At 40.9% G+C, this 26,846-nt stretch overlaps 2 protein-coding genes and 1 long non-coding RNA gene across 3 annotated transcripts in view; 1 reads left to right on the top strand and 2 right to left on the bottom strand.

The window, feature by feature from the left end:
* Window positions 1-540: 540 nt before the first annotated feature.
* Window positions 541-9,990, bottom strand: LOC147846408 (uncharacterized). Its single transcript, XM_087241030.1, has 10 exons — window positions 9,728-9,990; window positions 8,655-8,963; window positions 7,755-8,063; window positions 7,118-7,393; window positions 5,916-6,010; window positions 5,753-5,800; window positions 5,224-5,602; window positions 4,902-5,072; window positions 3,668-3,756; window positions 541-2,531 (listed from the first exon to the last, which is right to left on the bottom strand). The coding sequence occupies exons 1-10, from the start codon at window positions 9,843-9,845 to the stop codon at window positions 2,481-2,483; spliced, it is 1,845 nt and encodes a 614-aa protein (XP_087097156.1). The 5' UTR covers window positions 9,846-9,990; the 3' UTR covers window positions 541-2,480.
* LOC147846409 (uncharacterized) lies at window positions 5,555-9,328 on the top strand. Its single transcript, XR_015478707.1, has 2 exons — window positions 5,555-6,571; window positions 6,618-9,328. It is a non-coding gene; the product is annotated as an uncharacterized LOC147846409 (long non-coding RNA).
* A 14,575-nt stretch (window positions 9,991-24,565) lies between the features above and the next one.
* Window positions 24,566-26,846, bottom strand: part of LOC137487498 (uncharacterized) — a 35,800-nt gene continuing 33,519 nt past the window's right edge. The window contains exon 27 of the mRNA XM_087240200.1: window positions 24,566-26,821. Within this exon, the coding sequence (XP_087096326.1) occupies window positions 26,771-26,821 (51 nt within the window). The 3' untranslated portion in view covers window positions 24,566-26,770. The remainder of the gene's footprint in view (window positions 26,822-26,846) is intronic.

The raw sequence follows: 26,846 nt of genomic DNA, 5'->3' as shown, positions 1-26,846 counted from the left end.
CATCCATAAATATTCTCATCAAAAGAGCACGCAATGCTCAGTAAACTCTCTGAAACCGACAAACTCTGAAACATAGCAACTTACTCTCTGAACATAACCTGCTCCGGAGCAGGTTATCTTCAGAGAGTAAGTTGCTATGGCTACTTAACATACCCAGAAGTTACCTCCGATTTTGGAACCAAAGTTGAGGTTATCCACCTACTTACTCTCAAACTTACCCGGGTATGTCACATAACCGGCTTTCTGGAACAGCCCCCAGGCTGATATTTCAGTTGTTAACACTGAACAGGCATATCGAGCTCCAAGAATATAAATGCAAAGAAGCAGTTTAATTAAGCACAAAAATGATAATCACATATATATTCATTATTTTTATCTGATACTCTGATTTAAAGCAGTAATCTAAATATTATTTCATGAAAATGTATACCTGAAGGCCATCTTCCAGTCGGCTTGCTGCTTGAACAAGCCCAAAGCCTCCTCTACCCAGCAGAACACCAAGTTCATAAGTGGATGAATTGATGACTTTCAAAAGATAAGTCAAAGTCAAAGTCAGCTTTATTGTCAATTCAGCCACATGTACAAGACATATAGACAATCGAAATTGCGTTACTCTCAGACCCAAGGTGCTTAACATTAATATAAAATATATATAAAAATAGTAGAGTTTAAGAAAAAGAAAATTTACAGTATATACATTGCACATAAATGTGGTCTAAAAATATACATAGGTAATAAAATTGTAAACAATACAGTGACATTAAGGGCATATTGCAAATGAGTGCAAAGTAAACCAGAGTTGTGCAGATAAAGAACAGTATAGTGCAAAAAGAACTTGTAAACATGATAATTGTGATAAAGTGACAGTGTCATATTGGGAGGTAGTATGTTGTGTCTGCAAAAAGTGAGATGAGTATGAGTGTGTGTGTGTGTGTGTGTGTGTGTGTGTGTGTGTGTGTGTGTGTGTGTGTGTGTTTGTGTGTGAGTGTGAGTGTGTGTGTATGTGTGTCAGAGTCCAGAGGTGCGAGGGGAGGAGGTGCGTGGGAAGGGAGCGGGGAGCAGAGCTGGGAGAGAGTTCAGCTTCCTGACAGCCTGATGTATGAAGCTGTCTTTCAGGCCCCGTTTACACTAATGCGTTTTAGTTTGAAAACGCATAAGTTTTGCTATGGTTACGCCATCCGTCCTCCGGAGTTCTCGAGCGCCGAAAACGGAGCGTTTCGAAAACGCTGTAGAAGCCGTTTACATTCTGAAACGCTGCTGCTCCGTCTCAGTGTGGATGATGGAAAACGGAGACATCTGAAAACGGAGGCGGGGCTGCAGACATTCGCCTCTCTGATTGGGGCTTTTCCTCATTATTAAGTAGCCTAACACACACAGTTCAGTCCTGCATCTTGCATCTGTAAGTTCAGACTTCGCAAGTTTGATCAAGGCTGCAGTCTCTTCTTTTCAGTTTGATATGGAAAAGAGACTATACCGAGGACACGGGTAAATCTTTAAAGGGAACAGTGTACTTTATAACTTCATTCACATCACCCTGGCTACGTTGTTTCACTTTCTCAACAATAAAATGTAAACATGATATAAGGAACTGCCTATTTCCATTTTAATATTAACAATTAAACAGACAGCAGAAATGTTGAGGCGTCGTGCTGCATATATGAGCGTCATCTTCACTGTGTGGATATTTATAACTAAACGGAGCCGATAACAACTGTCTCCTTTCAAATTCAGTGAAAATACACGCCCTCTCTTTTGCTGAATATCAGTTTTAATAATCGATAATGGCCATTATAACAGTATAACATACAATAAGTTTATACATTATAGGAAATAAAGGCAAGCGATCAGTCAATATACAGAATGTACGTGCTTACATTAATCATTAACTTATCTTTGCGCTCAGCCAAAACACGTTACCTGAGAACAATAATATATTCCAATGCCCAAAGTCAGGGAACATGTCGTTAGATAAAGACAACAAGATGAATGAAATATCCCGTTTAATAAATATAGTGAGATTAGATCCAGCGGGAGATGCTTGATGAGAAGTCCGACTAGTAGAGCTCTCATCTGGGTAGATGGGCTGCAGCGCTTGCCAAAGAGTGTGTGTGGTCACGTGATGTGCGTTTTCAGCGTTTTGGTGTGGACGGAGAGCAGTTCAGAAACGCTGAGTAAAACGCGAGTGTGGACGCGGATCGTTTTCATTCTAAAACGCCGTTTTAAAACTAAAACGCACTAGTGTAAATGGGGCCTCAGTCTGTTGGTCCTGGCCTGGAGACTGCGCAGTCTCCTTCCTGATGGCAGCAGACTGAAGAAGCTGTGCATTGGGTGGGTGGCATCTGCTGTTATGCAGAGGGCTTTACGGGAGTTTTTAGTCCAGGAGAGATCCTCCTGGATAAATCAAAGATGCTAATATAAAATGTCAATCAGTAGAGAGTTTATTTAATCGAAGGCTATTGTCTGATTCACACATAACAGGACTATTTAAATGAAATGTAGTAGTTTGTTTCGCTGATCTTCTCTTCTTTGATCTGAAACAGAAACAGAAATCGTGTTATTGTCATCACACAAGCTGCATAAAAAACAAATATAGGCAACATGCCTAAAGTAAAGAAACTGGACATTAAAGAACAGGTCAAATAATTTCAGCAAAGATATATACACTAGATATCGCATACAGACCCTGAGCGTGCATCAATACAGCCGCCACATTTGTACAGTGCTCTCAAGGACAAAAGTCAACCGCACTAGTCAAGATTAAAGCCAATGTGAAGATGCTGGGCATTAGCGCTGTGTACGGGTGTAGTAACGAGCAAACAAGGAAAACAAAGCACAAAGGCAGAACAATTCATAGGTAAGATTAAATTTTTTACGCTTTTGTATTTTACGAACTTTTGTGCTAAACCAGTAGCATTATTGATTATAATACAGTCTCTTACTGCACTGACCATAACGCAAAGTAGCACTAACTCACACTAAATTCTATGCTTATGCTAGTTTTGTTGAATAAAATAAGCAAACAATGCAAAATAAATATGACCACAAGATGCTGCGGTGCTAAAAACTTGTATTATTTTCGGCTAAGTGAACGAGTCGTTCATAACGGGGGATTCATTCACAAAAGAATAGCTCCCTCCATTAGAATAAGAAGTGAAAGCAGGCAAGGGGGTGTGTTTCAGGACACGGATTAGATCAAATTTAACAGGGAGGGAGGATAATACATTTCCATGCACACAAACATGTTCTTTTTCAGGAATGTCCGTGCGGTCACTTACCCATTGATGTACAAAAGTGATGTAAAATTTCCGGAATTTGAAAAAATTTGCAAAGGCCTACTAACCACTGGGAAAACTCCCGATCATAGATATATGTGTATATGTCTATATACCTCCACTGCAACTTGGTCCCATATTAATTTCAAAGGAGCGCTGCCCTGTACTAAAATAGCGGCTCTATTGATGCATTCCTTCCAATAGACATCGATAGCATAGGCGACATCTAATGTAAATATCTATGTCATTTCAGAAGCTTTTATCATACAGCAACTTATTCTCAGTGCAGTGTATTAGTACTGACTGTACAGCTTTCCATAAACCTGTAAATCTAATGCCTATTACCTACTAGCTAATCAAATCAAATCAAAAATAAGTCATTAACATGTATTTACCTTAAGCCAGGCATGGAGGTTGAGGCGTTCCAGTTCAATCCGCTCTCTGGGGTCTGTCTTGAGACAGCAGCGCATAAAATCGCAGCATTCTGTACAGAAAGAAAAGAGAGACATATGATTATTACATTGAAATTTGTTGACACTCAAACGATCTAGATCTGGGATGTGCAACTTTGCTCTTGGAGGGCCGCTATCCTGCAGAGTTTAGCTCCAACACTCGTCAAACACACGTTTCTATAGCTTTCCAGTGATCTTAAAAGCATTGATTAGATGATTCAGGTTTGTTTGATTAGTAATGGAGCAAAAGTCTTGCCATCCAGGATGAAAGTTGCCCTTCCCTGATCAAGACGATCATCCTTTTTAAGCCACAAGTTAATTTGTTGTTCTGTCTAAAGGCAGACATACATGGTGCGAAGATTGTAGATTATGAAGGTCAGAAGATTATATATAGTGTCAAAAACATGGACATAGGTAGACATTGCTTTCAGAGTTAATCTCTCTCTCATTCTCCCTCTCTCTCATGTATTAGCTTTTGATAAAAATCGGGAAACCAGTATACCTGATTTGTGAATTATAAAGTGAAATATACAGTTAAAGTCATAATTATTAGCCCCCTTTGATTTTTTTTTTTTTATATTTCCCAAATAATGTTTAACAGAGCAAGGAAATTTTCATAGTATGTCTGATAATATTTTTTCTTCTGGAGAAAGTTTTATTTGTTTTATTTCGGCTGGAATAAAAGCAGTCTTAAATTTTTAAACACCATTTTAAGGACAAAATTATTAGCCCCTTAAAGATATTTTTTCCCAATAATCTACAGAACAAACTATCATTATACAATAACTTGTCTAATTACCCTAACCTGCCTAGTTACACTAATTCACCTAGTTAAGCCTTTAAATGTCACTCTAAACTGTATAGAAGTGTCTTAAAAATATCTAGTAAAATGTTATTTACTGTCATCATGGCTAAGATAAAATAAATCATTTTTTTATCAGAATAAATCAATAAATTTATCAAAAATAAATCAGTTATTTTTTATATAAATTATGTATTTTTCAGTTAGAGATGAGTTATTAAAAATATGCAATGCAGCAATGACCATACTAGCATCAATGATTTCCACTTCTCCTGATGGGAAAATCGCATACAAATTCATACAACAGCAATATTTCATGCACCTGCCTTGAGACTAAAAAATTACAACTGTTCTTTGCTGAAATGAAGATCTCACCTTCTGACAGGCCTTCTATGTCTTTTGTCATGATCCTGTTCAGTTCACGTAATGTTGGAAATTTCCAGAAAAGCATTACAAACAAGACTAGCCCGAGAGACCACACTGTCGCTGGTTCTCCGTGGTATTTGCCAGTCATCTGAAACTCAGGAGGGCAAAACTCTTCGGTGCCTGGAGGAAAGAGATTTTGTTCAAATCAACATGCCATTTTTTAATTGAATATCCATTATTACTATGCAAGAATTCATTTGATTGAGAGCTTGACCCACTCATAGTCAAGTATGAAAAGCCCTCAACTCATCACCACAGCTTTCATACATACCACAATAGCCTGTGTAAGCCTCATCTTGGAGGATTTCTCCGCACCCGAAGTCAATCAATTTGACCTCAAGGGTGTCCGGGTTGATCAGGAGGTTCTCCAGCTTAATATCTCGGTGTAACACTTTTCTTTGGCAGCATGTTTGAGCTGCGAATACCGCCTGTTTCATGATAAACCGAATGGCATCTTCTTTAATGGGGCCAACATAGCTTTTTATAAAAGCGCTCAGGGGCTGACAGGGTATGGGCCGTTCCAGAACCATGAGGTAGAAGCCCTGTTCCACCTGCCAGTCCAGAAGCTCAAGAATTTCAGGAACCCTTGGGCCTTGATTGACAAGGATATGAAGAGCAATTTCTGTTGGAAGTGGTTGAGCAAAACCATCCTAGAAGAAAGAAAGTTTGGAATGACATGAGGGTAAGTAATTAATAACATAATTTAATTTATGGGTGAACTAATCCTTTAATGTTAGCATGACGTGTTTGAAATGTAAAATTGTGAGACTGAGAAGAAACAAAAAGCACAGTCTTCTTACAATGCTGATGAGCTTCGTGCAGAACATGGGACAGTGTTTCACTGCCACCTGATCAACAAAACAAAAGAATGGATGTTTTAGAATTAGGAACAAAGGAAATGATGAGATAAGACTAATAGGACAAAATGAATGGCTAGATTATTATTGCAATTCAGATTCATACCTGAAGTCCATCATCCAAACGAGTCGCTGCATAGACGGTCCCAAAACCACCTTCACCGAGCTCCTCACCAATTTCATATTTGCGTGAATTGATGACTGTTAAAAGAGAAATCAGATTTGTTGAAAAAAAAATTGACTACACTTACTATTATAGCTGAATGTTAGTTATCAAAAACATTTAAACAATATGTATATTTAAGTCAGTCTGAAGCTTAAACTACTAAACTGTAGGGGTGTAACTATTCGCACCTAACCATTTTGGTGCAGGACTTTAAGTTCAGTCAATGTGTACAAAATATGGACAAAAAGACAGATCAAATCAGGGAAAAAGTGACACTGCTGGATGTTAATTCTCAGCAGCGCTCCCACACATCTCTGTGCATGAATGAACAAGAGTGAGTACAGCACTTTAATAAATATTCAATGTTCCCAGAATTTTAAACAATAATTTTAGGTTCTTGCGTTTTCTAAATAAAGGTGAAAAAAAGGATTTTATTTACACTTAAAAATATAACTGTTGTTTTTTCTGTCAAATAAAATTTGGCAGATTTTTTAGTTTTCCATGCAGCAAAGGTTTTAATAATAGTAGTTGTCAGATTTGTTTTAATGACTGAAAAATCCATATATATGTTCAAATATATGTTTATATTAATTAATGTAGAATTCCCTTTTTCTCACTTTTTATTTACTTGATTATTTTTAGATTATTAGAGCTCTAACTTTTATGATAATATATATTATAACTGATATTAGTAATAAGAATTTTTTTCAGTCACACTTTACAATAAGGTTCATTAGTTAATGTTAATTAATGCATTTACTAACATTAATAAATAATGAACAATACATTTACTACTGTATTTGTTCATGCTAGTTAATGTTAGTTAATGAAAATACAGTAGTTCATTGTTAGTTTATGTTAACTCATCGTGCATTAACTAATGTTAACAAGCACGGACTTGGATGTTAATAATGCATTAGTAAATGTTCAATTATGATTAATAAATGCTGTACATCTGTTGTTAATGATTAGTTTATGTTAGTAAATGCATTAACTAATGAACCTTATTGTAAAGTGTTACCATTTTTTCTTCCACACTGTAATGGAATTGAACAGAACTATATATAGTTACACCCTATAAACTGAGATATACTGTGAATGTTCATTGAATTAGGGAATGAGTGTCAAAGTTGCAAACTGACCGAAAAAGTTTTTCTTCTTCTCAAAAACACGTTCACACAAGTCAGCTAACGAAGGCACTGCAGCTTGAAGGACATCATCCTCACTAGAGTCGGACGTAGCACAGGCTGTAGGGACGTTGTCAATACTTTGAGCTGCAGCATGGTCTGAGATTTGAAGGGTTGGTGCAGTGCTGGGAGAATGGAGGACTTCACTGTGGTCATCAACATGTACTGGACAGCCACTAGTGTTTGGTTCCTCCGCTGACAGGTGTTCAGTCCTGCCATTAATATCTCGACCTAAAAAAGAAAAAACATGTAATGGATGTCAATGGTTACAGGCTTTCAACATTCTTTAATATAACTTCTTTTCTGTCCAACAGAAAAAAAACATGTACTGGTTTGGAACAAGTCGAGGGTGAATAAATGATGGCAGAATATTATTTGTTTGGTGGACTATCTCTTTAAAATGCATAACCTTGAGTTTTTAATAATACATAAGTAAATGTTGTAGTTTGATTAATGCTGTGCAAGTATTTTTAATTCTTATTTCATAAATACAATAACTAAAATTAACGGATGGAACAGTTTTAAACTATTTATCGTCCTATTAAGCTGGATTCTAATCTCTGCATGTTCAGGGTGAAGTTAGCAAACTGACCAGTTATAGTTTTCTCCATATCCTGCTGCTGGCATGACTGTGGCTCAGTGTCCTGAAGAACACGTGCACACAAGTCCGCTAGCAAAGGCACTGCAGCTTGAAAGACATCATCCTCACTACAGTCGGACATGGCACAGACTGTAGGGACGTCATCAATATTTTGAGCTGCAGCATGGTCTGGAGTTTGAAGGGTCGGTGCGGTGCTGGGAGAAAGGAGGACATCACTGTGGCCATCAACATGGACTGGACAGCCACTGGTGTTTGGTTCCTCCAATGACAGGTATTCAGTCCTGCCATCAATTTCTCGACCTAAAAAAAGAGCAAAAAGTATGTAATAACTAAGGATTTTTTTATTCACATTTGATAAACGAAATATTAACACTGAAAAAGTGACACTGCTCGATGTAAATGCTCAGTAGTGTTCTGAATACTGAAACATTGACAAACACATTTATGTAAATGAATGAAATGAATAAATATTCAGAGTGTTCCTTAATTTTGTACAATCCTTTTTAGCTAACTGTATTTTCTAATTGTTTATCTTGCTCTTATTTTGATTAAGGGGTAAGAAATGTAAGAATTTTCTATTGTTTACAACAAATGCAGTACACATATTTTTTTATTCTTAATTCAAGTTAGCAAAAAAATTAATATCATTAATAATGGAACATTATTGTAAAGTGTTGCCATTTCCCTTATTATTTTAACCAGGCAGGCATTTATTTAAAATGCTTTAAACTGTTAATGTTCACAACTGACAAAACAAGGAAGCCATTCTAAGTTTTGCCAATTTTCTCACAAAACATACTGAAATTTAACTAAACCACTTATTATTACACCCCTATTAAACTGCCGTCTAATGATTGAATTGCTTAATGGTGAGTGAGTTAACAAACTGACCAGTTATAGTTTTCTCCATATCCTGCTGCTGGCATGACTGTGGCTCTGTGTCCTGAAGAACACGTGCACACAAGTCCGCTAGCAAAGGTACTGCAGCTTGAAGGACATCATCCTCACTACAGTCGGACATGGCACAGACTGTAGGGACGTCGTCAATATTTTGAGCTGCAGCATGGTCTGGAGTTTGAAGGGTTGGTGCAGTGCTGGGAGAAAGGAGGACCTCACTGTGGTCATCAACATAGACTGGACAACCACTGGTCTTTGGTTCCTCTGATGACAGGTGTTCGGTCCTGCCATCAATTTCTCGACCTAAAAAGAGAAAAAATATGCAATAACAAATTTTTTTTAATTCAAATTTTATAAATGAAATATTATTTAGCCATATCAATGGATACTATAAATTATGAAGTGACTATTTGGGGTTTAGTTTTGTGGTTTCAACATGTATGTGCTTGTTATGCTCTTTGTGTTTTGACCTTACCTCCTACCTTAGTTAAAGCAATGAATTGCAGTTGCATGACAAAGTGAGCGTTTATGCAATGTAAAAAACTGAATGATGATGAGTTTATTTGTTTATTTTGATTTTGTAACACATTATATATTATACTGTAATGCATTACAGATTTTCTCAGTCACTTTGGTATATTTATTAAATCAGAATTGAAATTCTCAAAGCCGCTTGTTTCGTATTGCCTCTATACAGATTGTTACAGATTAAATTAGATACTGCTCATTCGTTTAGTTTATGAGATAAATAAAACTAAAATCTCCTGCATGGGTTGTGATGAAAACTGCCCAGAGATACAAAAAATTGTATAGGCCTACAGGCAAACTTGATCTTTAAATAAGTTTATCCAACAGACGTGCTGGTTCGGAAATATGGAGAATAACTGAAGAAATATACTAAATCAACTGTAGATACACAATCGACTGTATGTTACAGACTTCATAAAACTGATTGATAAAACTAGGCTAATTAAAGATCATATTAAAATTAATAATAAAGCACTTAAACGACAACGAGTGTAGGGCCCTATATACAGACTTTGGTGTTCTTATAACATATGATTTACCATCACTGGTCATCGTGGATGGAGTGTTTTTCTCCACGAGTTCTTCCCCATCTGAGCGGGTTTTGTTGACGGTCCTTTCTCGCAGGACTAAAGCAATTACTCCGAGTAATGTAAACATTTTAAAAGATTAAATAGTCTAAAAAACGAGAACTTTGAAAAACCGATCTATCAAAGAGATAGTCTTCGTGTATTTGCAGACTACCAGATCTTGAGTAATGACGCAAATTCAGCAACACGTCAACTTTAGAACGTGATGGAACGTCAATTGACATTTTTTAAATTCCAGCAACACCAAGCTAAAACGTGATTGGCCAATTTAAAGCATATTTAAAAAATCAGAACAAAGTAATAGACAATAATTTTAGTTTCTTTTTTCGGGTGTTTGTGTGGGGGTGGGGGTGTATGGAGGACAAAACCTACAAAACAATAAATAAATAAATAAATAAATACGCAAATCTTCCTGTCTTCCTTCTTGTCTGTGTGTGTGTGTGTGTGTGTGTGTGTATATATATATATATATATATATATATATATATATATATATATATATACACACAAACACACTTATGATTTTTTTTATTAATAGTTAATTTGTTCCTATTTGTTTCTTATTACTGTTGTATTAAATTACTACAGTATTAAATGTGGGAAATCATTAATTAAAAGGTTATTAGAAAATTAAGCTAATAAACACTATTAAATGACTTGAGTAAAATATTAATATAGTGTTATACATTTGTTACATGTAAAAAGATTTTTTATTACATCTATTGTATTATTGCCTAACTTGCTATTATTTCCTTCATCATAAATTAATCCATTATATAAATTAAACCTGTCCAAATGAGATCATTCAGCAAGGCCAGCAAACGAGTATCTGCCATATTATTGTCAGATAATAATGACTGATCAGCTATAATGACTGATTAAAAACTGTTCACTCTATTATATTGAATGGCGATCGGAAACAATGCTCCCTATTCTATTCGGCCCCGTCTCAATCGCACTATTTGTGAAAATAAGCAAAGTAAACACTATTGTTTATTGTGTACAATATTTTAATCATATATATATCAAAATATATCGATGACGATGTCCAAAAAGACGTTATAACTTTAACATCCGTCGTAACCATATATGGTTTGCCTAGAATGTGTGTTCTAGGTTGTGTGGGCCTCAAACATGTGTGGTTCTGCAGGCCTGCAGCTGAATATTATTGGATCATCCAGCAAGAAGAGGGAGGACGAGGTAAAGTCGACATTTATTTATCAATTATAGCCATTTTAAAGTTTCACTATTTAACAGTTGTGTATTTTTGTAAGTGATTTTAGAAAATAATCTGGTTAAAATGCACAAAACTCCTTGAAGCAGTCTGAGGTAAGTTAACCTCAAATTAAAAATCTTGCAAAGATGATTCTGTATACAGTTTAACGACAAACAACACAAACAGTGGTTAGATCACTCGCAGGTTTCGTTAAAGTTATAACATGTAAGTTACTCACGCGACACAGATTGTGATCATATTAAAGTTATACGTTACGTAGGCTATTGCGTCATATTAAAGATGCTAGTCTGCCATACATTCACTGTGTGCATGGGGTAAACATGCCTGCAAGCTATTTCTTCATGCTAAATGTTATTATTAGCTCATTTCTGTTTTCACCTTCATGGTTTCATTCAACAAATCACAATATTTAACATTAGTTAAGACAATTTGTAAATTAACAAATAGTTTTAACTTTCTCTTTTGTGATTTGGTGTCATTTAGCCAGAGGCGTGAGTGTCTGACTAAGGAAATCACTCATACTTTTTTGTTTGGAGTACTCATTTGCTTTCTAACTTGTCTAGAGCTCAAATATTGCTATACATAATGGTGCTGTTATTAGTATTTATGTAACATTTTTAATACCCTTTAGTTACAACCACATATCATCCAAACCATCTCCAAGTGCGTGGCAAGGATACAGAATCAAGAGATTGAACATCACAAAGAGCGTGTTTCATGGCAAGTAAAATAAAAATTATTTTAGTAACTTGGGCAAAGTTAACTGTATTTAAACATTTTTAAAATCCTTTTTTTTTCAGTTTCAGGCCTCGGTGTTGTGCTGGATGTGAAGAAATGTTGAGACTTCCTTTGAGTTTGTTGAATGATTTGTGGAGCAGTATCCAACCATATGGTCAGCCCTTCCTTTGACCCACACAACAAAAGTTGAGAGGAGAAGAGACAGGTAATCTAGAGCTAAACTTGATTACTGATAGCTGAGTGATTACCTTAGGACAGTGTTTTTCAGTCCTGGTTCTGAGATCTGCACACAGAATTTAAGCCCGTACTCACACTAGGTACAGTTGCCTCGAACCGGGCCAAAGCACGCTTGTCCCCCCTCCCGTCTCCCCCGACGGCCCGTGCTCACACCATATCGGGCCTTGGCACGCTTACGTCATCGCTGCTGCTCTGTTCAGTGAGAAGCGCTCTCCATGGTAAGCCTTTTTAGCATTTAAATCTTTGTTCTGACTCCATAAATATATTTAGAGATATCTCTAATTATATTTTGACTAGTCATAATTATAATTCCACTACTCAGAATGACAATTAGAGATATCTGCAATTACAATTGTACTAGTACGAAATCAGATTGTAGATATCTGCAAATATATTGTAACTAGTCATATTCCTCCATTGACTTCCATTGAAAAATATTTGCAGATATCTCCAAATGAATTTTGACTAGTAACAATTGTAATTAGAGATATCTCTAGTTGAGTTTTACTAGTCATAATACATTTGGAGATATCTTTAATTCGTCATGTTTAGAGATATTTACAAATATATTTGAAGATATCTCTAATTGATTGACTAATAGTCGAATTACAGTTGTAGATATCTTGAATTGGATTTTTGACTAGTCAAAATTCATTTAGAGATATCTCTAATTACAATTGTGACTTGTCAAAACTCATTTAGAGATATCTGCAAATATTTTTCAATGGAAGTCAATGGAGGAATATGACTAGTAAGTCATAATATATTTGCAGATATCTCCAATCTGACTAGTTGAATTATAATTATGACTAGTCAAAATATAATTAGAGATATCTCTAAATATATTTATGGATAGTCAGAACAAGGTTTAAATGCTAAAACGGCTTGCCATACCCTCTCACCCAGTAGTGGAGATTTCTCTAGATATATCCTTTCAGTCGTTTGTTATGCATTGACATGCAGTCAAATATTTCGCCAAACAGTCCTTAGGGATGCGGTGACACGCAGTCAGATATTTCACCGCACAGATCCGCCACTTTTGTCGCTCATGAACAATCATAAAGCTCTCGTGCTGCAGGAATGAGGAGGTCTGCTGAAGGCGCGCAGCTGTCATGCTGTGAGGAGTTCTCGTCTTTAATAAACTACAGCAGTTTTGCGATCACAGAACAGTAAGAATGATTAAAGAGCCCATATTATACATGAAATAGGGTCATATCTTGGTTGTAAGGGTCTCCAACAACAGTCTAATATGCATGCAAGGTCAAAAAACACTTTCATGGTCTTATAATTTGCATTTATTTTTACCTAATTATTCCAGTGACTCCCGTATGAATCATCCAGTGATTCATTTGTTCCCAAACCCCTCCTTAGCACGAAGCTAATCTGCGCTGATTGGACCGATGACAGTCTGTCGCGATTGGTCGACTGCCTTCAGTCAGAGAGTGAAATGCCCAATAGCTAATCAGCAATATAAAAAGTAATCACAGATCATACACGCTCGATAGTGTAGGCGTGGATTTTAGCTGCCACACACAAACAAAAACACACACACACCTCCGGACGACAACGCTCCCGCTTCCGCCCGCACCCGCAAGGTTTTAGCCTGAACCCGACCGCTCCCGCTTATATTAAGAATTTGTTGTCCCGGTGCCCGACCCGCCCCGTTTTCTGCCCGCCGCGCCCGAACCCGCTAAAGAGCGGGGGAGAACAAAACCAAAAATCACCCAGCTATACAGTCCAGACAGCCAAGCTGTCTGTATAAACACACACAGCACCAAGCACACACACACAGACAAAGCTCTCTCTCTCTCATACGCGCGCGTGCGTACTAACACACACACACAAGCACCAAGCAGACACACAGGCAAAGCTCTCTCTCTTTCTCATTCGCATAGCAATATCCGTGATATTGCTAGACAGCCCGCTCCCGTCCCAAATTAAACCCGTTACCGACCACTCCCGCGATTTATTCGGAAATTTATTCCCGCACCGCGGGAATGCAGACCTCTACCACGGAGCTCCGTAAACAAAGCAGCACGCGTCGTGTTTTTAACGTGACTTTGCACGCGATAAGAGAATATAGCCAGTTAATCTGATACAGTACCGTTGGTTACAAGTAACAAATCACAACTAAATACATTTGCAAGCTAGAGTCAACGAGGCAACAACTTTAATCGCACGTACTTACACTTGAGAAATGGAGGAAGAAACCCATCCTGACGTCCATCAGTAAGTTAACTTACTCTTTACTGATCCTTCCTTCAACAAACGCAGATGAAGTATTGTTTGTAGCATGTAGTTTCCAGAAGTTTCCAGTGGTTTCCAACTGCTTGGTTATAATGCTGATGTTTCATCTTTGGGTAGAGACTCAATAATATCCATCTGCAGTGTGACTTCAATCGACCGGTATGTTTGTGTGCGTGTGTTTGTGTGTGTGGGTTTCTGCGTCACAGGGCGGGGCCTCAGGTTTAAAATCTCCCGGGTTTGCGCATGCACGTGAATAACTTGGTTTCGTTCGTACGTCATGGCGAAACACCTAATGAATGTATCAAGGCGACTCGTTTGAAGCACTATGAGTCGACTCTTTTATAGATGAATCAACCATTTTAAACACTGTATTCTTACAGATTTACGCCTTAGCTGGATATTTCACTTCACTTAGAGCTGTGTTACACACTACATGGAGGGGAATTTTCAAAAACCCATAATATGGGCTCTTTAATAAATCCATATGAAACAACCCCTTAAAAGTCACGTCTCGCTTCCAGTTTCGGGCTTTGGCACGTTTTGCACGTACACACAAGCGTACCGCGCTAAAGCCCAAGTGAACCGCGCTCAGGCACACCTCTTCCAACCGGGCCAGAGCCGGCCAAGTGAACCGTGCTTGAGCCCGATTCAGCGCACTCACACTTCTCAAACGATCCGGGAAACGGGCCTGGGCATGGTACGGATGGCATAGTGTGAGTAGGCCCTTAAATTCAGTCCACCAGCCCCAGGGTTTCCGGTTAATTTTCATCCCATACAAAATTTGCCATATTTAGGATCTGATTTCTTAAAAAAACTGTAATCTTTACTGCCTGGCTATGATATGATATAAAGTGGGAATCAGACCAAACAAGATACACTGAAATAAATTATTTTTTTCTGTTTCATGTTTTTGAAATATGGAAATTAGTTTTACCCCAGTGTTTTCAATAGAATTTCTGTGCTAGCCTGCCGCTTTTGACAGCACCTGCATTTAAATCGTCTTTTGTCTCTTTTACGCTTTAACAACCAAATGGATGCTTAATTCTATGTAAATGAAAATATTTGAATTACATTACAACATAGATGCAGTAAAAGGAACCTTATTAAATTGAAAATAGTCACATTAATCTTTCACCAGAAGTTCATCATTGGCTGAAAAACACTAGCTGTGCATATAGCCCATTGTATAGTATATGCTACTGCATTTTTTGTTATTTATTTACTTGCTAGAGATAAATCTTTGAGATTTATTTAGAAGAAAACTGAACTTGTGCTTGTTTGTTGGATAACGACTGTTGCAGTGAAAACAAATTTGCAAACATTTTTCATCTTATGTTAGGGATACACTGATATAGAATTTTTGGCCGATACGATAACTGTAGATTTGAAGGCAGGTAATTGACTAGCCGATAAATAAAATTAATTAAAAGTTTTCAGCATGATTGCTAAAACAAAAGCCAAACACATACAGTGAACAACTGATTTTAATTTTAAAACTTCATAAAAGTTTGAACTGATCTTAGAATACTCAAAAAATCCTTTTTTTTCTTTTTTTTTTACAAACCTGTATTCGCAATTTCACATAAATCAGCATGCCAAAAAATAAATTATTTCATTTTCTCAGCATAGCAAATAAACATGCAAAAAGCTAAATAAATATATTTTAAATAAAATGAAAATTCAAATAAAAACACTAAGCCAAAAAGAAAATGAATGAAAGAACTAAGAACTGAAATCAGGTCAAATGTTCTCATTCGGTTGGGGAACTTCAGTGCTATAAGTGGATTTGATTTGAAAATCCACGAAATTTGAGGATTCGGTTCAGAAGCCGCTTGTCTGAAAGAGTATTGAACGGGCCAATGAATGCAATGAATTGGCAGCGTAAGCTTGTACAGGTGGGCTTCATTGCCAATTATCCCAGCATATAAGCACACCTGGAGCGAGCAAACGCCATCCTTTTCGCTTCAGAGACTTTCTGATCGAGTCGATGAGGGTTCCTCCTGCTGTGACCAGCGATTCCAGGCTGCTTCCGCCTTGCATGCGATAGCCACCTACCAGCGCTACCAAGCGCAGGCGCTGGCCGAGCTGCACGAGGGTGGGTCCAACCCAGGCTTACGAGCTTCGCACCGCCGCCGACTTAGCTCTTCGGACTACTGAGTCCGCTGCGTGTGCGTTGGGGAGGACAATGTCCACATTAGTGATCCAGGAGCGCCACTCCTGGCTGATATGCGCGAAGTCGACAAAGTCCGCTTTCTTGACTTTCCCCATATCCCAAGCCATGTTCGGCGACACCGTCTGTGAAATCACCTATGAATTCAAGGCGGTGAGAGAGCAGTTGATGGGTGATGTCTTATCGGCGGTCCATAGCCCGCTCCGCCAGCCGTGCCATTCATACCTGCTCCTCGCCGAAGGCGCCCGCCTTCGAGAGCTGCTCCGCCCCCGCACACGCCTCTGGCGAAGCGAGCGTGTCGGGCACCTCGGAAGCAGGCAGCACCCCTGCCCAGAACGCCGCTAAGTCCGGCAACAGACCGAGAAGCGTCCCTGGGACAGGCCATCTGGAGAAGAGGGAACTTGCTCTTTCCCCGCTGGAGGGCGGGGCCCCATTTCCAACGGCACTTTTTACTGCCATGAAAACATCATGAAAGAGCACTTTTCCACTTCCCCGGATGTGACAGCCCGAAATCTGCCAGTCTGGGACGCTATGCTTTCTAGCTTGCAGATTCGGTGCGTTTCGCCAGTGGCTCACGAGCGCTGGGAGGACGATCTCCTTTCTCCCACCCCTCAAGCCTTCCCTCTGGAGCTCGGGTGCGGAGTGAGAGCAAATATCTCACCTCCAGCTTTTCCGTGGGACCCGCACGCTTCCCGGATCAGCACACCCACTCCGCGCTGCCCCACTGCTGGTACGTCAGCAATTGTAGCGATGAGTCCATTAGCGAGAGCTCTGCCTGCCTGGTTAGCGCGGGCCAGCTCTTCGCGGTGGCTCATACGGACAATCAGACTCGGCTATGCTATTCGGCCCCCGAAGTCATGGGTGTGTATTCGCCAGGGTCAGCCCCCTGTCCCCTGTCTTGCGAGAGGAGATTGCTGTCCTCCTGGCGAAGGATGCAATCGAGCCGCTCCCTCCAGCCGAGATGGAGAGGAAGGTTTTACAGCCAAAACTTCATCGTGCCCAAAAAGAGCGGTGGGTCACAGCCAATCCTAGATCTGCGCGTTTTGAACCGCTGTCTGCACAAGCTGCCGTTCAGAATGCTCACACAGAAGTGCATCCTCCGGTGCGTTCGTCCTCTGGGTTGGTCTGCAGCATTAGACCTGATGGACGCTTATTTCCATGTCTACACTCTTCCTCGCCACCGTCAGTTTCTGCGGTTTGCGTTTGAAGGTCGAGCTTGGCAATACAAATGCCTTCCCCTCGGGCTCTCTCTGTCTCCGCGGGTCCTCACCAAGCCCGCGAAGGGTGCCTTAGCACCCCTTCGGCTCGCGGGCATCTGCATACTCAATTTTCTTGACGCCTGGCTTATTTTTGCCCTCTCTCGGAGCAATTGATTATGCACAGAGACAAAGTGCTCCGGCACTTCCACCTGTTGGGGTTTCAGGTCAACCGAGAAAAAAGCAAACTCACCCCCATGCAGAGGATCTCTTCTCTCGGGCTGGAGCTGGACTCGGTCACCATGGCAGCGCGCCTCTGCGGAGAGCGCGCTCAGCTGATGCTGTACTGTCTGAGAGAGCTCGACAGTAAAATAGTGGTCCCACTGAAACTATTTCAGAGGCTCCTGGGGCATATGGCATCCGCATCCGCTTCATGCCGCTCGGATTACTCTATATGAGACCACTTCAGCACTGGCTTCACGATCGAGTCCCCAGACGCGCATGGCACGCGCGCGCACACCGAGTCTCTGTTACTGCGCTGTGTCGCCGCGCCCTCAGCCCTTGGAGAGACCCCTCGTTCCTACAGGCCTGGGTGTCTCTAGAACAGGCGTCCAGTCTTGTTGTCGTTTCAGCAGACGCTTCCAACACAGGCTGGGGGGCTGTGCGTTGCGGGCATGCGACTGCGGACCTGTGGAAAGGTACCCAGTTGCATTGGCATATCGCCTGGAGCTGTTGGCAGTGTTCCTCGCTCTCCACCGTTTTTTTCCGGTGCTGGAGCGGCAACACGTGCTGGTCAGGACGGACAGTACGGCGGCGGCGGCGTATATCAGCCGTATGGGGGGTATGCGCTCTCGCCGCATGTCTCAGCTCGCCCGCCGTCTGCTCCTCTGGAGTCATCCGCGGCTGAAATCACTGCACGCCATTCATATTCAGGCAAGCTCAACCGTGCAGCCGATGCGCTCTCACGGCAGCCTTACGTCCTGGAGAATGGAGACTCCACCCCGAGTCTGTTCAGCTGATATGGGCGCGATTCAGGGAAGCCCAGATCGATCTGTTGCTTCCCCCGAGATCGCTCATTGCCAGTTGTTCTTTCCCTGACCGAGTGCTCTCGGCACGGATGCACTGGCTTACAGCTGGCCTCGGGGCATGCGCAAATACGCGTTTCCCCCAGTGAGCCTGCTCGCGCAGTTACTGTGCAAGGTCAGGGAGGACGAGGAACAGGTTGCTGGTTGCGCCCCTCTGGCTCAACCAGACCTGGATGTCAGAGCTCTCCCTCGCGATAGCCCTCCCCTGGCAGTTCCCTTCGAGAGAGCACCTACTCTCTCAGGGACAGGGCACCATCTGGCACCCTCGCCGATCTTTGGAGGTCCTTAGACGCGAGGAAGACTTAGGTAACCTCCGATTGCGGTGGCTAATACCGTCACTCGGGCTAAAGCAGAGCGCGCCTATGCCCTGAAGTGGAGTCTATTCACTGAATAGTGCGTCTCTCACAGAGAAGACCCCCGTAATTTGCCACATCAGCGTTGTGCTTTCTTTATGCCGAGAGAAGCTGGAGAGCAGGCTGTCGCCCTCCACACTCAAGGTTACGTGGCTACCATCTCCGCTCTCATGATGCGGTGGCTGGCAGCACCGTGGAAACGCATAACCTCATCATCTGGTTCCTCAGGGGCGCTAAGCGAATTAATCCACCCCGCCCCCTCTCATGCCCTCTTAGGATCTCGCCCTCGCTACACAAGCCGCGTCAGATCCCTTCGATCCTCGACTTAGTATCTTTCTGTCCCTGAAGACAGCTCTGCTGGTCGCGTTGATATCGATTAGAGGGTCGGGGACCCGGAGGCATTTTTCGATCAGTGACTCGTGCCTGTAATTGGGCTGGCTTTCTCTCACGTCCTGAGACCCCGCCCGCGATATGTGCCCAAGGTTCCTACCACTCCGTTTTAATACTAGGTAGTGAGCCTGCAAGCGCTGCCCTCGGAGGAGGCAGACCCAGCCCTTTCTTTATTGTTCAGTTTGCGTCTTGCGTATTATCCGGACCGCACTCAGGGAGTTTAGATCATCTGAGCAGCTCTTCGTCTGTTATGGCGGTCGGCAGCAGGGAAGTGCCGTACCCTAATAAGTTTTCCCACTGGATTGTGGATGCCATTCTCTCGCTTATCAGAGCCGAGGTGAGCCGTGTCCCCCGAGAGTGCGTGCGCACTCCACTCGGAGCTTCGCATCCTTTCGAGCGCACACGCAGCGCCTCTCTAAGAGACATCTGTAGAGCTGCGGGCTGGGTGACACCCAACACATTTGCAAGGTTTAACAATCTGCGAGTGGAGCCGGTTTCCTCAAGGGTATTAGGTAACCCTTGGTGATTGAGGAAACAATTCAGTGGGGTGTTGAAACACGCTTGCTGCGCCATTCTCCCTAACAAGGAGGTACGTGCGCCTTTTTATCTGTCAGTAAAGTTCCCCGTCAGGTGAGCCCTGCAGATTCCTCCGTGGCCCCCAGCACTGACTCAGCGGAGGAGTCACCTGCTGGCCCACTACGTTGTTGGTCTGCCCACTGGTCAGCCCGCGTTTTGGGTATAGGTGCCTGCTATGCGTGATCCCCACTAGGCGATTCCATATGCTTATTCCGCCACGGTTAAGTCCCCCCCTGGGTGGACCCGTGTCTTCCCTCTCTGCTAACCACTCTTTTGCTATGCGTACTCCCCCTTTTTAGGGCTAGTCCATATGTAAATTCTGCCATCTATCCCCCCTTGGGTAACGGATGGCCTCCGCAGCGTCCTCCCTATCGGGATTGCACGCTTCCCAACGTACTGTCGTATTTCCTAGAATTATCTAGATGCTCACGACTTCCCAAAAAATATATCTAAATCCGTAAGACTTCTGTTGAAGTAGGATAAATTAGGGCCAGGGACACGTTGGAGGACCGCGCCTCCCATGATGTGGGTGCGTGACGCTTGCTTGACTATCCCCTCATCTGGGGCGTTGGTAAGGTGCAGTCATTATGGCGCTTTCCATAGTTCTCCCATTTCGTGGATTTTCACAAAGATCAAATCCACTTAATAGCACTGAAGTTCCCTAACCGAAGGGGAACGTTCGAGGTTACAGAAGTAACCCTCGGGGAACGGAAGTGCTATACTCCGTCGCCATAATGACTGTCCCTTAGCTGTTTGAAAGTCTCTTCAGCTTAAAAGGATGGCGTTTGCTCGCTCCAGGTGTGCTTATATGCTGGGATAATTGGCAATGAAGCACACCTGTGCAAGCTTACGCTGCCAATTCATTGCATTCATTGGCCCGTTCAATACTCTTTCAGACAAGCGGCTTCTGAACCGAATCCTCCCATTTCGTAGATTTTCACAAAGATCAAATCCACTTAATAGCACTTCCGTTCCCCTCCTCGGGGAACGAAGGGTTACTTCTGTAACCTCGAACGTTCACCGTGGTACTCGCCAGTCATCTGAAACTCAGGCGGGACATAGTGATCTGTGCCTGAATGAGAAAGATTTTAACCATTATTCATTTTTTAATCAAATAATTGTTCGATTTACAACAGATAAAGCAGATGTTTGTCAGTTTTTGGGAATAGTTCACCCAAAAACTAAAACTGTCATCATTTACTCACTCTTGACTAGTTCCAAACCTCCCGAGTTTCTTCTGTGAGCACAATAGAAGATATTTTAAAGAAAGTAGAAAACCTGTAACCACTGACTTCCATAGTACTGTATTTGTTTTTCCGACTAACTGGCTACAGGTTTCCAGCTTTCCTCAAAATATCTTCTATTGTGTTCAAAAGCAGAAAAAACTCATAAAAGATTAAAATCACTCGAAGACGAGTAAATAGTGCCTAAATATTTAGTATTAATTGATTAGTGGATTTCCTTCTATGATGCTACGTAAGAGCTTGACCCACTCAAGGTCCTCACTACAGTTTGATACACGCTTCACAGTTTTAAGGGATCATACATACCAGCAAGACATCTGTAAGGTGCATCGGTGAGGATTTCCCCGCATCCAAAGTCGATCAACTTGATTTCGAGGATGTCCGGGTTGATCAGGAGGTTCTCCATCTTAATATCGCGGTGAAACACTTTGCGTCGGCAGCACGTTTGCGCTGCCACTGTTGCTTGCCGCATGATAACCCGTGCCACATTCTCGTCAATGATCGACTCTGAAGTATCTGAAGTATCTGAAGTGAAACAGTCACTGAGAGTAGAAAAGCCCAGCCTACTTACAATGTTGATGAACTTGACGTTCTCGGTGTGGGCAAATTTAATTGCCACCTGTTGAGCAAAACGAAGAAGGATGTGTTATGGAATTATACACAATCATTGCATTCAGAGTTTAAATTTTTCCAACACTATCTCACAGCAACTTTTTGATTTAGTGGTTAATTCGTATGAATTTGTACAATCTCATTGGTGTAATTTGCTCATCCAGGTTGACCATGCATTCTTTTAAAAACCTTACTATTACATACAAATTAATTTGAATTAGGAATTTGTACCTATTACCACTAACTGGCAAAATAGTTCAGTTTTCTCATGAGATCAGGGGGGTATTCCAGAAAGCTGGGTTAACTTACCATCTGCTAAACCCTAAACTCTCGGTTGATTTACCCAAAACCTGCTTACCGCGAGTATGTTGGTTCCAAAACAGGTGACAAGAGTTAGTTAAATCAACCTCCTGAAGATAACCGCGGGTTAATGCGCGTGCACGGCACACACCTGAAGGCATTTTCAGTAGATCGCCGAATTCACGAGAAAGTCACGGTGAGAAAAAAAGGGCAACGCACTTTACAGAGGCGAAGCTGGAGGTTTTAAACACAGAGATTACACATCTGCTTCAACGAAGGAAAGAAATATAGAATAAGAAATAGATAAGAAAAGAAAAAATAAATAATAAGAAAATTTATTAGTTCATTAAATTACACATGCCACCCTCCATTTTATTGTAATGATAAATTAAACTACTCTTTAACATCCTTTTTGAGTATGTTGACTTAAACCACACACTCTGTCACTGTTGTAAGTGATTGTTGTCAGATAGCTTTAGGTTCTTTTTATTTTGCATGCAGACGAAGTTCCTTCTGCCTCAACTAACAAGCAGTGTAAGAATTTTCTGCACTTTTCCATATTTGAATATTACTCTTGGATCACAAAATCTTTTATCTACATATTTAAATTCTAAAGTAGCTGTATAAGGTCCATCTTCAAAGATAAAGTCACATGAGCATCAACTTAAGGTGAGAAATGTATATGAAAAATATGTTACACGTTGAAAGGTGCGTGTATAAAGCAGTGTAAAAAATCATTCATTTTATTTCAGGAAATGAAGAAATGAACAGACCAAAATATTTGATTAAACATAGTTTTTTGACTAATTATATTTTTTTAGCACTCTTCCATCTGTTTTGTCTGCTTGGGTCACTGAGATTTCCTCTGGGTCAGGCTGCAGGTAGGGTGTCATCGTATAAGGCAGAAAAGGGTATCTTTTGTCCTCCAGCAAGTAACAATGTAGTGCCCAGTAATGATTCTATTTTATAATACAAATGTATTAAAAATAAACATTGTGTTAAGCAACATTTGCTTTATAGTTTTTTTTTTTTACTATATTTGTGTTATACACTTGAATCATTACTTCTTGAAAATCAGCCATTTAGCCTCAACATAGTGATGAGGTGGGGTCATCACATATGAGCTGGTAAGTGGAAGCAGCAATAAGTTTAATAGTTGAAACACCAAAAGATTAAGGATAGAAAATTAAGTTGTACCTGCACACTTATACTTTGGACAAATTTTATATTATCAGTGTCCTTTAGTGACTGATGGAGCTTTAAAATCAGCTGCAATTAATGCACACAATAGCATTTAGAAACCCTGAAAAAAATATTATATTAAAAAATGTAGGTTTGTGTGCGTGAATGTATATATAAGAACGACGTCCTGCATCTTAAATTAAATATATATTTTCCTACAAAAGACAAAGCTGCCACTTATAATATTATACAGAAAAATGTGAGGGTGCAGAAGGAGAGAAAAAACACAAGATCTGTAAGTGAGATTCGAACTCGCTCCGTTGTGCGCTCCGTTGTTCTTTATCGACGCACTGTCCACTACGCTATTCCCGTGCTCTGAATCATCTGTGTAATGATACGCAGTAATGTATGACCAAGGAACTGTACAAAAGTGTAAAAAACAGTTCAGTGCCAGGCATACTGTACAGGTGGTCCTACTGCCACATTGTACAGTTGCCTAAAATGCCCTGACGCGAATACAAAGAGCTGCACTGAATGTTTTTTATGGTAAGCGCAGACCCGCGGCTTGTCACATTTGATTTCAAAAAGGTTTGTTAAATACATTAACATTATGAATTTGGTTATGAAAAAAACTATGCACTTATAACCCTCTCACAACGAAAAAACTTGTATCTGTGTGTCCACATCCATAAATATTCTCATCAAAAGAGCACGCAATGCTCAGTAAACTCTCTGAAACCGACAAACTCTGAAACATAGCAACTTACTCTCTGAACATAACCTGCTCCGGAGCAGGTTATCTTCAGAGAGTAAGTTGCTATGGCTACTTAACATACCCAGAAGTTACCTCCGATTTTGGAACCAAAGTTGAGGTTATCCACCTACTTACTCTCAAACTTACCCGGGTATGTCACATAACCGGCTTTCTGGAACAGCCCCCAGGCTGATATTTCAGTTGTTAACACTGAACAGACATATCGAGCTCCAAGAATATAAATGCAAAGAAGCAGTTTAATTAAGCACAAAAATGATAATCACATATATATTCATTATTTTTATCTGATACTCTGATTTAAAGCAGTAATCTAAATATTATTTCATGAAAATGTATACCTGAAGGCCATCTTCCAGTCGGCTTGCTGCTTGAACAAGCCCAAAGCCTCCTCTACCCAGCAGAACACCAAGTTCATAAGTGGATGAATTGATGACTTTCAAAAGATAAGTCAAAGTCAAAGTCAGCTTTATTGTCAATTCAGCCACATGTACAAGACATATAGACAATCGAAATTGCGTTACTCTCAGACCCAAGGTGCTTAACATTAATATAAAATATATATAAAAATAGTAGAGTTTAAGAAAAAGAAAATTTACAGTATATACATTGCACATAAATGTGGTCTAAAAAATATACATAGGTAATAAAATTGTAAACAATACAGTGACATTAAGGGCATATTGCAAATGAGTGCAAAGTAAACCAGAGTTGTGCAGATAAAGAACAGTATAGTGCAAAAAGAACTTGTAAACATGATAATTGTGATAAAGTGACAGTGTCATATTGGGAGGTAGTATGTTGTGTCTGCAAAAAGTGAGATGAGTATGAGTATGTGTGTGTGTGTGTGTGTGTGTGTGTGTGTGTGTGTGTGTGTGTGTGTGTGTGTGTGTGTGTGTGTGTGTTTGTGTGTGTGAGTGTGTGTGTATGTGTGTCAGAGTCCAGAGGTGCGAGGGGAGGAGGTGCGTGGGAAGGGAGCGGGGAGCAGAGCTGGGAGAGAGTTCAGCTTCCTGACAGCCTGATGTATGAAGCTGTCTTTCAGGCCCCGTTTACACTAATGCGTTTTAGTTTGAAAACGCATAAGTTTTGCTACAGTTACGCCATCCGTCCACCGGAGTTCTCGAGCGCCGAAAACGGAGCGTTTCGAAAACGCTGGAGAAGCCGTTTTCATTCTGAAACGCTGCTGCTCCGTCTCAGTGTGGATGATGGAAAACGGAGACATCTGAAAACGGAGGCGGGGCTGCAGACATTCGCCTCTCTGATTGGGGCTTTTCCTCATTATTGAGTAGCCTAACACGCACAGTTCAGTCCTGCATCTTGCATCTGTAAGTTCAGACTTCGCAAGTTTGATCAAGGCTGCAGTCTCTTCTTTTCAGTTTGATATGGAAAAGAGACTATACCGAGGACACGGGTAAATCTTTAAAGGGAACAGTGTACTTTATAACTTCATTCACATCACCCTGGCTACGTTGTTTCACTTTCTCAACAATAAAATGTAAACATGATATAAGGAACTGCCTATTTCCATTTTAATATTAACAATTAAACAGACAGCAGAAATGTTGAGGCGTCGTGCTGCATATATGAGCGTCATCTTCACTGTGTGGATATTTATAACTAAACGGAGCCGATAAGAACTGCCTCCTTTCAAATTCAGTGAAAATACACGCCCTCTCTTTTGCTGAATATCAGTTTTAATAATCGATAATGGCCATTATAACAGTATAACATACAATAAGTTTATACATTATAGGAAATAAAGGCAAGCGATCAGTCAATATACAGAATGTACGTGCTTACATTAATCATTAACTTATCTTTGCGCTCAGCCAAAACACGTTACCTGAGAACAATAATATATTCCAATGCCCAAAGTCAGGGAACATGTCGTTAGATAAAGACAACAAGATGAATGAAATATCCCGTTTAATAAATATAGTGAGATTAGATCCAGCGGGAGATGCTTGATGAGAAGTCTGACTAGTAGAGCTCTCATCTGGGTAGATGGGCTGCAGCGCTTGCCAAAGAGTGTGTGTGGTCACGTGATGTGCGTTTTCAGCGTTTTGGTGTGGACGGAGAGCAGTTCAGAAACGCTGGGTAAAACGCGAGTGTGGACGCGGATCGTTTTCATTCTAAAACGCCGTTTTAAAACTAAAACGCACTAGTGTAAACGGGGCCTCAGTCTGTTGGTCCTGGCCTGGAGACTGCGCAGTCTCCTTCCTGATGGCAGCAGACTGAAGAAGCTGTGCATTGGGTGGGTGGCATCTGCTGTTATGCAGAGGGCTTTACAGGTAAGACGTGTGCTGTAAATGTCCTGAAGGGAGGGGAGAGAGACACCAATGATCTTCTCAGCTGTTCTCACTATGTGTTGAAGTGTTTTCCTGCAGGATGCATTGCAGGTTCCACACAGTGATGCAGCTGGTCAGGATGCTCTCAATAGTGCCTCTGTAGAAGGTGTACATGATTGGGGCTGGTGCTCTTGCTCTTTTGAGTATGGGGAGGAAGTAGAGGCGCTGCTGTGATTTTTTGGCTAGTGCAGTGGAGTTTTTAGACCAGGAGAGATCCTCCTGGATAAATCAAAGATGCTAATATAAAATGTCAATCAGTAGAGAGTTTATTTAATCGAAGGCTATTGTCTGATTCACACATAACAGGACTATTTAAATGAAATGTAGTAGTTTGTTTCGCTGATCTTCTCTTCTTTGGTCTGAAACAGAAACAGAAATCGTGTT

This window comes from Danio rerio, chromosome 2, assembly GCF_052040795.2.
Source record: "Danio rerio strain M-AB ecotype USA chromosome 2, GRCz13ab, whole genome shotgun sequence".
Taxonomy (NCBI): domain Eukaryota; kingdom Metazoa; phylum Chordata; class Actinopteri; order Cypriniformes; family Danionidae; genus Danio; species Danio rerio.
This window is presented reverse-complemented; position numbering and strand designations above follow the sequence as displayed.